This window comes from Syngnathus leptorhynchus, chromosome 2 (assembly GCF_054491065.1).
Source record: "Syngnathus leptorhynchus isolate UIUO chromosome 2, UIUO_Slep, whole genome shotgun sequence".
NCBI classification, from domain to species: domain Eukaryota; kingdom Metazoa; phylum Chordata; class Actinopteri; order Syngnathiformes; family Syngnathidae; genus Syngnathus; species Syngnathus leptorhynchus.
Window position 1 is genome coordinate 4,268,311 of NC_141196.1, and position 14,967 is coordinate 4,283,277.

The 14,967-nt window shown below is 42.5% G+C and overlaps 1 protein-coding gene across 3 annotated transcripts in view; it reads left to right on the top strand.

Annotated features, from left to right (window-relative positions):
• The window catches only part of LOC147060199 (adhesion G protein-coupled receptor L3), an 89,895-nt gene that overhangs the window by 54,121 nt on the left and 20,807 nt on the right, over positions 1 to 14,967 (top strand). For all 3 annotated transcript variants that reach the window (XM_085905510.1, XM_085905511.1, XM_085905512.1), the window contains 8 exons: positions 1,761 to 2,105; positions 2,936 to 3,039; positions 4,227 to 4,412; positions 5,392 to 5,430; positions 10,309 to 10,492; positions 12,003 to 12,125; positions 13,376 to 13,581; positions 13,677 to 13,853. In XM_085905510.1, the coding sequence (XP_085761636.1) occupies positions 1,761 to 2,105; positions 2,936 to 3,039; positions 4,227 to 4,412; positions 5,392 to 5,430; positions 10,309 to 10,492; positions 12,003 to 12,125; positions 13,376 to 13,581; positions 13,677 to 13,853 (1,364 nt within the window). The remainder of the gene's footprint in view (positions 1 to 1,760; positions 2,106 to 2,935; positions 3,040 to 4,226; positions 4,413 to 5,391; positions 5,431 to 10,308; positions 10,493 to 12,002; positions 12,126 to 13,375; positions 13,582 to 13,676; positions 13,854 to 14,967) is intronic.

A 14,967-nucleotide genomic window follows, 5' to 3' on the forward strand; every position in this document is an offset into this window, starting at 1 on the left:
CTTTTTTTTCTGTTTTTTTAGTTGAGATGACGCTTTTTTATACCCCCATTTTCATAACAATAATCATAAATAAACTCTGATATGTGCGAATGCCACGGCAATGTGAGAATAACAATAATTTTTTTGGGGGGGGGGGGGGGTGAGACATAATACGGTCTTGAAGAATCTCTTCTTAATGAAAAAAAAGGCTCACGTTTATCTATAATACTAAACAGGTCGTCAGGAAGGCAAATCATCCGTTCCAAAATGACTTTCAGCTTTTGCCCTCGGGCCGACAGTTTAGTGCTCCTCGGAGGAGGACAAAAAAGGCTTCAGGTTTCATTTATTCCAACTGCAATTTATTTACTTAACGGTAACTCGCTTTTAGTTTGCTCATGTTTTTAATTACTATTGCTTATATTCACATTTGCATGTTGTGCTCTTTTTTTATGCTATTTAAAATACATTTGTGATGAGACAAAAACATTTAACAATTACCAAAAAATAATTTGGGTATTTTAAACTGAATTTAGCAATTCTACTTTTTCTACATTCTGTCTCACAAGTAACACAAACACATTTTTCTCTATTTCCTGCATGGATTATTTGAAATTTCATTTCAATGTCCTCCAATTCTGAAATGACCCATTTACAGTACGTGAGCGTCGCCGGCTCATTTCAATTACAGCCAAATTGACGCCGCTATTTACCGGGAGCCGGATGCGCTCCGTTTGAGGTCGTCATCACTCCTCCTGAAATGTAAATGCGCAATGGCCGTTCATGAATAATGGACTTATTGCAGAGACGCCGGCGGCGAGCACGCACTCGCCGGTGAGATGGATGCTTGTGGAATCTGCACGCTGATGTCGTCAATGATGTTAAATGTTTGGACTTTTTTATTAACGTCCCGGTGATGGGTGGTACTGTCAGGCTCCCCGTGGGATGATGGAGTTTCTTTGTGTGGGGGGCTCCATTTGCGTTGTGCAGAGCTGGAGCATGTCTCACTGTGTCGGTCCACGTGAATTCTACCGGGAATTTCATCTTCAATGTCAACTTGTTGGAAACTTCTTAATTAAAGAGATATAGGCTAACAAACATGAGGCTAATTAGACACCAATTAGCTGTTACATGCTACTAGTTAGCCTCACTATGGTGTAAGCATTAGCATGAATTTTTTTGGGGGGGTTTTTTTATGACAAAAATGCAATTTAACATTACTAATGATATTTTAGTACAATATTACATAATCAAATCCATGGACTGCACTTTTGTTAACCACATTTTGATAAGTTCATAGCACCCGTGCACGTTTATTGCCGTTTACAAGATGGCAGATTGGCTCGGGTAAACAACGTCATTAGGTGGCACCTCCTGGAGTGGCCGTCACAGCCAGGAAATTGGGGGTCTCGGTTTGTCTTGAGTTTAGATGTCCACAAATAGCCACATCCCGAGATGTGTTTAGACAACACAGCTGGAAATGTGTTAGCTCTGCCAGCGGGGGTCTGGAAGAGCACTACCAATTTGGCTCACACAATATATATCTGTAGACCTCAATTTGAGCTCTTAATTGTACATCAATGTCGCCGCCATGTTGGATGTGGCAAAGTGGAGTTGCCTCATTGTTTTGCTGCTTAGTTTCAACGTACGAAAAAAGTTTTAAGAAGCCTCATGGTGCTCAAACACGTAGTATAATTTTGGGGTTATTTGTTCTTGACACTAAAATATTTTAAATATTGAATGTATACCTAACACAATCATCATCCCACATAATCCCTATCCAGAGTCTTCATCCTCCGTGATGATCTACATGGACACCACAACCACCAGCACAAGGACCACGACTCGTCCCACCACCACCACTGTCACCTTCACGTCCGCCAGGACGGGCACCACCAAAATGACCACCACCACTTCAGTCACCACATCAACGGGTGCTGGCGCTCCCCCGAGAGCCCAGACGCCGGTGGGACACCTTGGAACGGGAGACGTCGAACGCTCACCACCTTCCTCCCGGATTCCCAACATTAGAGCGGACTACTGTAATCCTCTGGTCATGTTGGACATCACTTGGCCCAAAACCGCGCAGGGTGTGGTTGCCAAGATGCCCTGTCCTCCCGGGACCATAGGTGATGTCTGTTTTCTTATGTACACCTCATATGGTAAATGTAAGGTTATGATAAACTTCGTCGAAATGTTAGCCTAACTAGCGACACAATGTTTCAATTTCAGGTTAAGACAAAAAATAAGAATCCAATACCAAATGTGGCGATAGCATGGAGGGGCAGAAGTTTGCGGTGCCCCACCGTACTAAGAAAGGAACTAGTTTACTCCCTTGTATTTTTTTTTTCTTACGGCGCTTAGATTCCCGTCCCCCGGCTTTCATGCAGTGGCTTCCAATCCCCCCCTCCATTATCTCATGAAGCCATCAAACATAAGTCTGCCCAAGGTGGACAGGGGAAGGAAATTATATGTCAATCAAAATGGATGCGCTAGCGCGCCTTGTCTGAGCCAAGCAGCTGAGTCCCGAGCGGCCAAGTACGAGCAAGGACACGCAGATGTCACACGACTCGGCTCGTTTTGTTTTCTTCTTGTTTTGCTTCTTCATTTGAATTCATTGCGTACATAAAGCATTGAAAACGATGATCTTTTTTGTAGATATTTCAATTTGTATTTGCTTTGTCTATTTATAATGTTTTTCCATTCTCTGATTATTCTTTTTTGTTTTGTTGCTCTTTGTTTTCTTACCGCTTGCCTTTGGTTCTTTTTTATTTTCGGAATTTTCTTTTTGTCCTTTCTGCTTCGTTCACTTTTTGATGACGACGCTGTTGCTTTCTCCTTTTTATTCTTCTGACTTTTCTTTCCTTATGGTTTCATTTCTCCTAATTTGCTTCTCCATTTTTCTTCTTGCCTCGAGCGTTTGGTTTTGATGACAGTCTTGTTATTCCTCCTCCCTCAGGCGTGGCATCCTACTCGTGCGTAGGTCCCGAGGGCTACTGGGACCCTCAGGGGCCCAACTTCACCAACTGCACCTCCCCCTGGGTCAACATCATCAGCCACAAGGTATCCAAACACACTTAAGTGCTGTTAGCCCCTTTTAAGAAAGAAACGAAGCAGAATGCAAATCAAAGATACTCCGAGGACCTTAGATTTTCTGGCCTTTTTCCTCCTTTGTTTGGTCCTAATTGGTCAATTAATGTTATTGATTAGCTGCAGGGATATCAAGGGATGCGATTGTGTGCGGGCACTCGAGCTTCTAATAAACAGCTCTGTGGCCGACTATCACCGTCAGAGTGAGCAAAATGATTTTTATCGCCGTAGTGATGAACAAAATATGGACAAAGCACCAATACTCCAAATAACAAACATCTAAAAATATAAATATATTCGACTGAATTTTGGAAGAAACAGCTATCAATTTGACATGTTTTTTTTCACACAAACTTGTTTTCTCCACTTTTTAGTCAGAAACCAGTGGTCTATCTTTAAAACTGAGTTTTTATTCTTTCTTTTTTTTGACTCAGTATTGATTTTGTGTTTTATATGTTCACTGTTTTTACGTTTTTTTACTTTTAACTGTGTTTGTCTGATTTTCACTTTATTTACAGCACTTTGCATGCAGCTGTGGTTGTTTTTAAAGTGCTCTATAAATAAAGTTGAATTGAAGTTATCGTCAGCTAATTGCTAAAGAACAAAAAAAAAAACGAGTTCTGTTTCTGTTGCTGTCACAGAACAAAATACACTGCCAAGATTCTCTGAAACGGTGAGCAATAAGTGCAACACTGCTTCGAAAGTGTCCGCCAGTGAATGAATTAGTAAAGGAGCAGAATACGTTGTAATCATTTAGCTCACTCAAAGCAGATGGCGGTAAATATAAAATGCATGGACTCAGCGAAAAAAAAAAACCTCGCTTGTATAGCTCCCTTCCTCCCGGAAGCGGCAACGTTTTTGTATATTACTTTCATAAAGGCGCTATCAAGGGAGATCCCTCACTAATAGTTTGCGACTCCATAATTGCGTGTGATATTGCCCCCAGTGTACACACTGCATTAATTGAGTTTACGGAAGCGACGAGTCGGCTAAACGTAAAGGCTAAATAGTATTCATTTGCCGGGGCCACGCGTTTCTATGTCGCCATTTGTCATCCGCAGCTGCCGTCAGGCAATAGCCATTCATCCCCTGCAGGTGCGAAGCCACGCGCACTTGCCCGCCATCGCTCATTGTTTCCGCTGTTTGCTTTGGCGTTTCAGTTGAAAGCGGGCGAGACGGCGGCGGTGATTGCCCGGGAACTGGCCGAGCAGACCAAGAGCAACCTGCAGCCCGGCGACATCGTGTACACGGTGAGGGCCATGGTGCAGCTGGTGGATCTCCTCGACGTCCAGTTGCGCAACCTCACGCCGGGCGGGAAAGACAGCGCGGCACGGAGTCTCAACAAGGTATTTCAACTTGTCTTGTTGAACTGGCCGCACTCTGATTTATTTTCCTTGGGGGGGGGGGGGCATGGGATGGCCAGATATCTCAGAGGGGTCTGCAAAACAGAAAATACTTTTAAACATTCAATATATCTTCCCGACGGGGGACAGGAGGAAGTATGGCAAAAATTCCCGGAAATACCCAAAAATAGCTGGCCTGGCATCTTGGGAAGCATATTTCAGTAGGGGGGGGCAGTGCCCCCGCGGCCCCCCCCCCTTCTAGCTCCGTCTGTGATCTGTTAGCTGACAATGTCGCAACCAGTGTAGGATCAGTTCCAGTGTCCCATTGATGACAAAGAGGATCGGGACTGTTCTTCTCCCTCGTTGGTATTCCATCCCAGAAGCAGTAGCCAAGCGTTCCTATCTTCGGTCCACGCTTGCCATTATGGCCCGTTGATCCTTCGCATCGATTGGTCGTAGAGCCCGGCCGTAATTACTGTGTAGCTGCTGAGCGGCAAAAAAAAAAAGCGAATCGCAATCGGCAGTGAAATTCAAATTGTCCGCCGTTAATTTGCTTGGGCGGCTTCGTTCAGAACAAACACCTGTTCCGGACTCCAGACACAGATGTCCCGATTGAGATTTTTAGCATCAGTATAAGAGGGAGGCAGGAATGAGGATTTTTATCACAACCCGAATCTCATCCTGCTCTATTGCTAATGGAATGATGAGCAAACGACCCAAAAAAAAAAAAAAAGTCGATTGGCTTTTGAATGGCTTTGATTCATACATTGTACATTTCATTGGCAAACCTATTTAGCGGATGGAAACACTCCAGGCCTAAAGATTTGTGAGCGTAAGTCAGTGGGGGATGTCTCGTTGGCAACTTGGGCTCCGTCTGTGAAGTTCCACCAGTTGATGCATGATGCATGGTGATGAATTTCTTCCGCTCGCCTGACAGACTTGACTTGCTCTGCTTACAATTGCCTTTTTCTCTGCTTGACAGCTGCAGAAAAGAGAGCGCTCCTGCCGCTTTTATGTGCAGGTATGTGCTTTTTTTGTTTTTTTCCCGTTGTCATCCGTGTTGCCGGTCAATTTCATCTAGAAATTTCCTCCGATGCGTTTTCTGAAGTATACAGAATAGACTGATAATATCTGATTTGTAGTATCTAAATTATATTTTACAGCCATTTAAATGAAGTATAATTTACACACTTGACGATCTCGTGACATAGCAGTTGGGAATCGCTGCTTTCGGTTGATTATTTTTTTTTGTTGTAGTCTCATTCTTGACAGACTGTGATACGTCTCGCTAAACTCTATAGATTTGGTATGAATGGATTCTCTTTTCATTTTCATATCAGTCCAAATGATCTCATTTTTGTAGCGTTTTAGCGCCATTGATTTATTCGTCCAAGGTAACTCTCTAAAACCAAAGGGACGACTTGTGTAAGTAAGTCAACTTCGAAGTCAGCAAAAGTCCTGGCATGTTATGATTGGTCTTGATACATAATGAATGAGTGTCCCAATTTTGGGAAACCATCTTGATCGCAATACTCAGCTATTTTGCAAGGCCGCTGGCAGATTGCGTGATTTGCTCCCCGTAGATGACATTTTTGCTGTCATAGTTTTTTTGGTAGTAGATTGCACTTAAAGTTGTGCTTATATATTGTGAAACTAAATGACAGCATATTGGTATTTTATAGGGAATCTTAATTAATTAATTAACCGAACGGTTCGTTTTTTTTACAATATTTTTATTTTATTTTATGAAGCTAATTGAATATGGTTCCATTCTATTTATTTATTATTTTTCGAATTTTCAGTTCAATGGCGAGCTGTCAAACTTTGCCGCTCTGTTTGTCTTCTCATGACAGACATGCCCACCAAATCTCACGTTATCAAGTAAAACCCGCTTCAAGGCCTGAAATTTAAAAAGAAATCCCAAACAGTCATCAAAGCTCTGCGCTCCAAATTCAGGTCGGAAATGACCCTAAAATGGCCCCTTTGAATCAAAATGGCAGACATTTTCTGTGTTTCTCTTATATTTTTTTGTGGGCTTACTCATAATAGACATGCCTACCAAATTCCATGCTGCTGAATGAAGCTAGCTTCGGGGGCTGAATTTTAAACCGATTTCAGTCGCAGAAAGCCGCTTGTGATTTCTCAGGCCGTGTATCACAGCCAATTTAATCCCAGTGAACATGACGCTTTGACAACAGAGCACATAATGATCACCTCACCGTGTTGTGTAGGAAAGCGCCCCTTTGATTGCTAGCAAACGCGGTAAAAATGGCGCCTGGAGGATATATTAATGGCGTCCAATTACGACGATTACGGCCGTCCGTGTTTTAGCGAGAACCTCCGAAAGCTTTCTTCCGTTTAGTCGCCTTGACGGGGAAGTTGAGGCTGCGGGCAAATTCCGCCGCAGAAGATGAAAAACATCTCATGCCTTAGTAGGAACCAAGCGAGTGTGACTTTGTAGGACCCAGGGAGGATTTTGAAGCCCCTCATTAAAGCGATACCTTTGTTGGCGAGGATGACCAGGGGGAGTGTCACGGCGGGGCGGCGTGACCTTCCAGGGAGGCTCGATGATAAAAGTAACGCGCCGCCACCGCACCTCCCGTGAGTCAATTTGTCGGAAGATGAAGATATCCTCGTAAACAGAAATCTCGTCTGGCTTGCAATGTGAGAGCTCTGGCTGATTAATCGGAGTCTTAAAAGCGGGAGTTTTTTTTTTTTCTTTCTTTATTCCCGTCGATATGATGTCGCCATTCATAACGTATTTATTTGACAGTGGATTTTACATCACATTGGCATAGTTATCTAGTATATCAATGGAGATATGGAGATATTCACATGAAAGATGTGGCGTGGAAATAAAAAGCTCCTACAGCGGATTCTCTCATTTTTGTTTCGTTTCTTAGTGGTGCGTTGAATAAATTGACCTTGTGAAATCACGTCCGCACTCAAAACTGAGAATTTGGGTACATTTTATCTGATAAAAAAAAATAAAATGGCACCGAGCAGCAGCAAATTTGGTTATAATATCATCCATGAAAAGATCCACAAAAAAATAAGTTTGAAACTGTCATTTTAAAGTAATTTGAGCCATTTAAAAAAAATAAATAAATCAACTCCCAAAAATGAATTCCAAAAAAGTAAAATAACAACTCTCAAGGACTGTACATCCTGTACAATGACCCATAAGTCTGCCATTTTAGTTTGAAGTCATGATTTTAAAAGTAATTTTGGCCATTTTTAGGGCACCGTTTCAGAAAACTTTCACCCCATAGTTAGCGACACTCAGTAACATATCATTTTGAAAAACATAAGTACACCCCGGGGGGTGGGGGGAAATCAGCAAGAAGTCTACTAGTCCCAGCCATTTTAGACTCATTCTGGCTTTTTCCGGGGGTCCTTCAATCAAGACCTTTTCCAGAAGATTTCAACAATTTGAAACGTTTGAGTTTCCATCATATGGCATCAAAATCTTATGTTAGTAACCTGACCTCTACCGCACTTGCTCAGCCTAAAGACGAGAGCAAAGCAGAACAGGTAAAAACCAGGCTCAGGCGCTGTCTCGTCCAATTTAAGAGGACAGGGCAAATACGTTTACCCTCCCGTTTTTTTGTCTTCTTCTCGTTCCCTGTCTCTGTCAGAAATCGAGGATCCAACATTGGGGGATGGGGGGGGGGGAGTGTTCCAGGGGGGTGTAAGGGGAAGAGGATCAGAAATCAATTCCCCAGACCCCTGAGTTCATTTCATCAATCAACGCGGCGCAGATAGGAGAGAACACAGCCCAGGACAACCTGGAGCGGCGCCAGGCAACTGGCTAATGTCTGTCTCATTTAAATGGGGCGCGCGTTGCAGCGCTTCAAACCAGCTCATCAATCTTTTACTTCGACGTGAGCATTTGCTCAAACTAAATATGATGCTAAGGCATCTTTTCAGGGACATAATGATGATTCATAACAAATTCGAAGCGACAGATATGCAACAGAATTAGTTCTTTGTCATTAAATTATAGTTATCTTTATTAAATGAATTTATATTGATTTCATTTGACATATTTATTGCATTAGGTCTAATTGTTATTGTATTTAATTGTATATTTCAGCTGTGTTGTAAAACTATTTTGATTGTATTTTGTTTTAATTTATCGGAATTTTCTAAAATTATAACTATAAAATAATGAAACAATACATTTATTATATGCTTTTAAAATTGTAAGCAAATTAACTTACATTTATTTTATTTATTGTGTTATTATTATTATTTAATTTATTTAGATTAATAATAATATTTGAACTGCAGAAAATACAATTGAGGCAAATCAATTAATATTCAATTACACTGAATCAAACTGGCAATGTCCGGTTTCAATCAAAATGCTGTTTGCATATCGGTAACCATTACGCACTGCGGTAAATTTTATGCATGGCAACCAACACAAACTTGCGCCGTGCGTACATCATTTCCCATCTCAGGCATTTTTACTATTTTCTGTTATGGAGAACAAAGGGGAGACAAATGTCAGCTGCCTGAAGGGGCGGTATTAAAAGAAAAAAGCTTCTTTAATTGAGAGCAACTCAACCTGCGCCTCTCGCACATAAGGTGTGATTGCAGCAAATGATGAATCATTACATCCGAATTGCAAAGGTGAGAGAAAGAGCGAGACAAAGAGGGAGGCATAAAATACAATTAGGAAGTTTTTAGACATAGAAATGTATGATTTTAAAATATAAAGGTCTCCTTTCTAATAAATTCTCACATCTCTAATATGCTCCTTTATTTAATTAAAAAAATATTTATTGTTATCTGTGTGAATTAAACTCGATACTGATAAGATTCTAATTTAAAATGAGGACCTTGTAAAATAATCATAAATGATAATAATAAATGCCTAGCTCAAATACACCTTTTATTTTATGCGTCAGGTAAATGAAATGATATACTGATAAAAGACTGATTCAAAATGTGATCCTCCTCTCGAATAAACATCTTACCTACCATAAATGCAGCAAATGGTCTTGTACAGACTTTTTTTTTTTTTTTTTAAATACTTTGGTGACAAAATCACTACGGGCTGTTTTCGTTCACTGTTTTGATCAGGCAATCATTTGGACTATTCCGCTTATTGCCTTTAACTTCATCACCGTTTTTAACGTTGATTCCCAAAGTAGCTTTCATAATGCTCTTCATTAAAAAAAAAAAAAAGTTCATTAAATGAATCCTTCCCATCTTGTGCGTGCACTAAGTCGCTTTTGAAGATGAGCGAAGGGAACAGCAGAATCCGTATTTGAATCGACGGCGTGCTCCTAACCAATTAGGATTCAATGCTCGGATATCGCCATTGGCATTTTTAAATCTTTAATGGCTCTTAATTTTTCATCTTGTCTTGCAAATGTTCCGGTTTGTTCCTCCGCTTTACTCGCGCCAGCATTGTTGTCGTCGGATTAAAAGCGGGCTGTTAATGGCCGCTCGCCGACGTTAACGAGCGTCAGAGGCTCGCGCTGGATAGTTACGCTAGTGGTAAATAGCCGCTACATCCGCGCAGCAACGTCGCGGCATTTTTCACCCGAGTGGCTTTTTATGTGACGGGAATGTTGGCACGGAAGAAAATCCATCACGGCCATTAAAGACTCCCACCTACAGTTGCGTTTCGCAGGAATTCTTGTGAGCGGCCTTTGCTTTATTTACAGCGTTTGTTGTTTTGTATTTAATGCAGAACAGTGTGTACAATGAACCCCCGTTGTTTTGTGTTATACTGCCCCCGGTGGCCAAGGCAGGGAATAATGATGCTCAATTGCTAATTTAGTTACATTCAAATTGTCACTTGTCTATGTTTTGATTAAATTCAGTCTTCACTGTTATTTCTTTCTATTTAAAAATAAAAACCTCTGAAATTCCACACTCGCAGGCCATGGTGGAGACGGTGAACAATCTGCTTCAGCCGCAGACTCAGGCGGCGTGGCGCGAACTGAGTACGGGCGAGCAGCTGCGCGCCGCTACCACCCTGTTGGACACGGTCGAGCAGGGAGCCTTCGTTCTCGCCGACAACCTACTCAAGACCGACATCGTGCAGGAGAACACTGACAATATACGTGAGTATATTATCGGCCTGCAAATTTCTCATGTGCTTCATAAAAACAAATGCTTCACCTCCGATTGGTCTTCTTGTAGACGCCTGATTATTTTCTCATTACTTTCAATATTTGTAACGACGAGCACTTAAATGTTTTTCATCGATTAGTACGTAGGTGTCAAAATCAAGGCCCGGGGGCCAGATGCGGCCCGTCACATCATTTTATGTGGCCCGCAAAGACAACTTGTGCAACGACTTCCGTTTGTCAATACTAAAATTCAAAATTGTCTTCACTTTTAGAAAAAAAATGCTGGGAATTATTAGTACCATTCATCTTTTTTAAAATGTATAAAAAAAAGTTTTTCATTGTCTCTGATTTCAAAACTAGTTCTTTATAAGTTTATTGTGTAGCCTATACTGTCATAATGGCCGTCCGAAGCAAACTATGACGACGATGTGGCCCGCGACAAAAATGAGTTTGATAACCCTGGACTAGTGGATGCTAACGTTAAGTGCGTCTGACTCAAATAAACTCCTATTGTTAATATTGTGATAATGAGGACAAGCGTTTCCTCAAATATTTGACTCGTTGTCCAAATTATTCACCAAGTATGTCATACACTCATAAAAAATAAATGTCACGTCATCAGGTGTTATTATAAGGACCAGCACACACAGAAAATATTTCCTCAAACATTCCAAGCCCCAATTAGTCACCGGGTGTTACTTCCAATTCTACTCCAGCCGAATAAACGCCTCTGTCTAATAGAATCTATCTCACTGTGAGTGATCATTTCCATGGTGAAAATAATACACGTTGTAAGTTTCAACCTAGAATCTTCGAGCGAGGGTAAATTAGCATCAGCGGGTTTTAAGCCCCCCACGCTACCATGGCAACCTAAAAATATAAAATATAGGTCTTGTGGCTCGTAAGGAAGCGGCAGTGAGGCGAATTAATAAAATGGATTTTATTATATCCGCCGCACAATTCATCTGGGTATTAGGGCGAATCCAGGCTCGTTCCGAAGGTGAACGAGACGACAGCGGCTCAACCCGGGGGAGACTTTACAGCTCGCGGCAGTACGCTTGTTAATTACGCGCCGGCGACATGTTTACTAGGCCTCGCCTCTCTTGTTTGCGCTGTACCGCGCCTTCTATAACCAGAATAAGGTGGCCCAGTTAAGCATGGTGATGACTGGGACTCGTTATCGATCCCCTTTTTAGAAACGGACGTCCTTTGTCTGCCTCTTTGGTGTGCTTATCTCGCCCACAGATTCCTACAGATTAGCGTTAGCCCTAAAGCATTTTTACGTAACTGCGAGGGAGCTGGTGCCGAACAGAGACGCTTCCAAAAGTCGCAAGTGGAAAGCTTAGATTTGAGCGAATTGTTAAGTCTCAATGTCCTATATGACAGTAATAAATAGACGCCAACCTCCCTCAAGTAGATACTTCCCATTATCATTATTGGTATTCATGATGATCAATGTTCTGGGTTGCCTCATATAATTGATGGTTAATTGTGTGTATAGAATTGGAGGTTGCACGAATGAGCACCGACGGGAATTTGCCTGACCTGAAATTCCCCCAAACGGGCGGACACGGCAGCTCCATCCAACTGTCGGCCAACACGCTAAAGCAGCACGGAAGAAACGGCAAGTACCTTTAGCCCGTTTTATCCTTTTTTGATGATATCCTGCCCTATCCATTTTTTTTTTTCGTGCTTCTACTCTATTTAACTGAATCCTAATAGATGTTATCATAGCAAATAATTGCTTTTTTTTTTTCCACTCGGGGACGTTGATAGTTAGATTTGCTGAGCCGTGATAGCCAGCATAGACAGAACAAAAGGGTTTCAAAGATTGACCCTTGAGGAACCCCACTTGTCATTAAGGTTGTGAAGGGTACATAAAGTTTACACATAGAAAACTAAACTTTACACTCACATTCATAATACTTTGAGCAACATCATCTATAAATAGCGTGGCAGACCAACACGCTACATTGCAATCTTTCCTTTTAGTCACCTTTGTTGTCCGGTAATTATACAGAACGTACACGGAGGCACAGCACTGAACACATGTGGTTCACCTGCCTCTAATGGTGTGTAAATGAGGTGCTTGAATACATCAAGAACAATGGCATTTTTAGAATGCATTCAATGCAAATGTGGTCGCCACTCAGCGGGATGGGAAAAAAAAAAATAAAAGCCCGTGTCTATCGCCGTCGTTCACGCGGGCCGGCGGGATATATTTCTCGCCGCCATCCGGTGTTATATGACCTAAATTGTTTTCCTTTCATCTAGCCGAGCGATCGAAGTCACGGCGGGGGGGTAACTTTGCCGTTGAAAAGTGAGACGTAGGAAGGAGGTGGAGAGTGAATATGAATGAGCACGGGAAGCGATGATCAACAAGGAAAATGTCTCTCTTTGTCATCTGAACCAATGTATGAGTGGCCGCCGCAACGTGCAATTTTCAGCAATTGTTTGTTGATGCGAGAATGTTTTCCATTTTTTTTTTTGTTGTCGCCACATAGAATTGCTTCGTTTACCCTGGTCTTATTGTGAGCGGTTTAACCATACATCTCTTTCAATTCTGGTGTTAACAAAGCTTCCTTTCAGGGATACGAATGGAAATCATGACAAGCTCATGGGTCGCGCTATCGGTTGTCTGGGGATTTCGATTCAAATTCTACTTTGCAAATGGTGGAGGGCAAAAAAAAAAATGTATCTTTGTCCTACAGTATGTTTTTTTTATCTCGCTAACATTCTATTATGCCCCGGCCGCAGCTGGGATGCGGTGGCGCCAAGACCTCTCTAATTGGCGGCGTTGAGTTTTAGAAATGTCTGCTTTATTCCCAAAGTGCGGTGCGTAATTGTCACGATTGTTCTCGGCCTCCCTCACAGGCGAGATCCGCATTGCTTTCGTGCTGTACAAGCATATCGGCGTGTACTTGTCCACGGAGAACGCCAGCATGAAGTTGGGCAGCGACGCCATGGCGACCAATTATTCCGTTATAGTCAACTCGCCCGTGATCACGGCCACCATCAACAAGGACGCCAATAAAGTCTACCTCTCCGACCCGGTCATCTTTACCATAAGACACCTGCAGGTATGCAAGGAGAAAGAGAAGTGAACTTTCGACATTTAAAACGCAACATAAAGAGAGTTCAAAACATCATCAATTGTCTACTTTGATTCCCACAGCAATCTGAGGAGAACTTTAACCCCAACTGTTCATTCTGGAGCTACTCCAAGCGAACCATGACCGGCTTCTGGTCAACACAGGACTGTCGCTTGCTAGGCAACAACAGGACGCACACCACCTGCTCCTGCACCCATCTCACTAACTTCGCCGTCCTCATGGCCCACGTGGATGTTAAGGTAGGACGTTGGTAAAACCTGTTGGAACTTTGGATTTCATTCATGACATCACAAAAGATTGGGAACCACAGAACCTATAATGTCGGGATACACCAAAGTGTTCCGAGTGTGGCGCGATGAAAAGGAAGTCATCTTTTATTTCATCTCTCAGCATGAAGCCCATCCAATTGGCAAGGCGTAACTCCGCTTGTACGGACTTGAAATACAGCCAGGTGTCATGTGAACCCGGGCTACCGATTTATGACGGTCGGAACAGCTGTCGGGATGGCATCCGTGTCCCGTACCGTCATTGCCCACCTTTTGCCGTCCTCACCCTCTTGTCATCGGCGCCTCCAGTGTACGCGCAAACAAAGGCAACCTTGACTGTCCTTTGGCGTCGCTGCTTCGCTTCGCCGCCGCCGCCGCGGTGGAGGTACTCCGGCGACGACATTGATGGATGCTCCACAAATATCACCCTCTCCATCATCCGCTGGGATGTGCCACTGATTTAGACTTACTGGTTCGTCGAGAACAGTGGCACTTTGTGGTGACTCTATGCCCCCCTCCCCCCCCCTCCCTCGGGCTTCATCCTGCCTACTCTATATTTCTTGAGAGTCAATTTCAAAGAGCCGCTGTCACAAATGGTCACAAATGGAGCATTTGAATTTCAAAAGTAGCCGTATTAGAAGGGTTTTAAAGAAGGTTGTTCAGAGTGGCGCCCAGTGGGAAAAGGAAGCTTCGGCTGTTTGACATTGATAGCGTTTTTCCCAAAAATAGTCTATAGGCCAATGACACCACCCATGATTGATTTGAATCGGAACCAAGGAAACTTATTTACTCGAGTATGTAGAGGGCTTGAGTCGGCTACTGAAATGTAAAAGCCACTCTCCAAGAGACAATCACAATCAGTATACTTCCTCAAATAGTATCTGTTCCTCGAATAGACACCAAGTTGTGGTTGAAAAATAAATGCCTCCCTCCAATGGTTATAAAATATTTGTGGTTTGAAAAAAAAGAGGGCTGTTCAAAGCAGTGCCTGATGTAAAAGAAAACTTCCACCGCATGGTTTGCTGTTTGACATTCACCGAATGCCCGTGAAGCACTTCGAGAAATGTGCAATGTTAAAAAGCTCTAA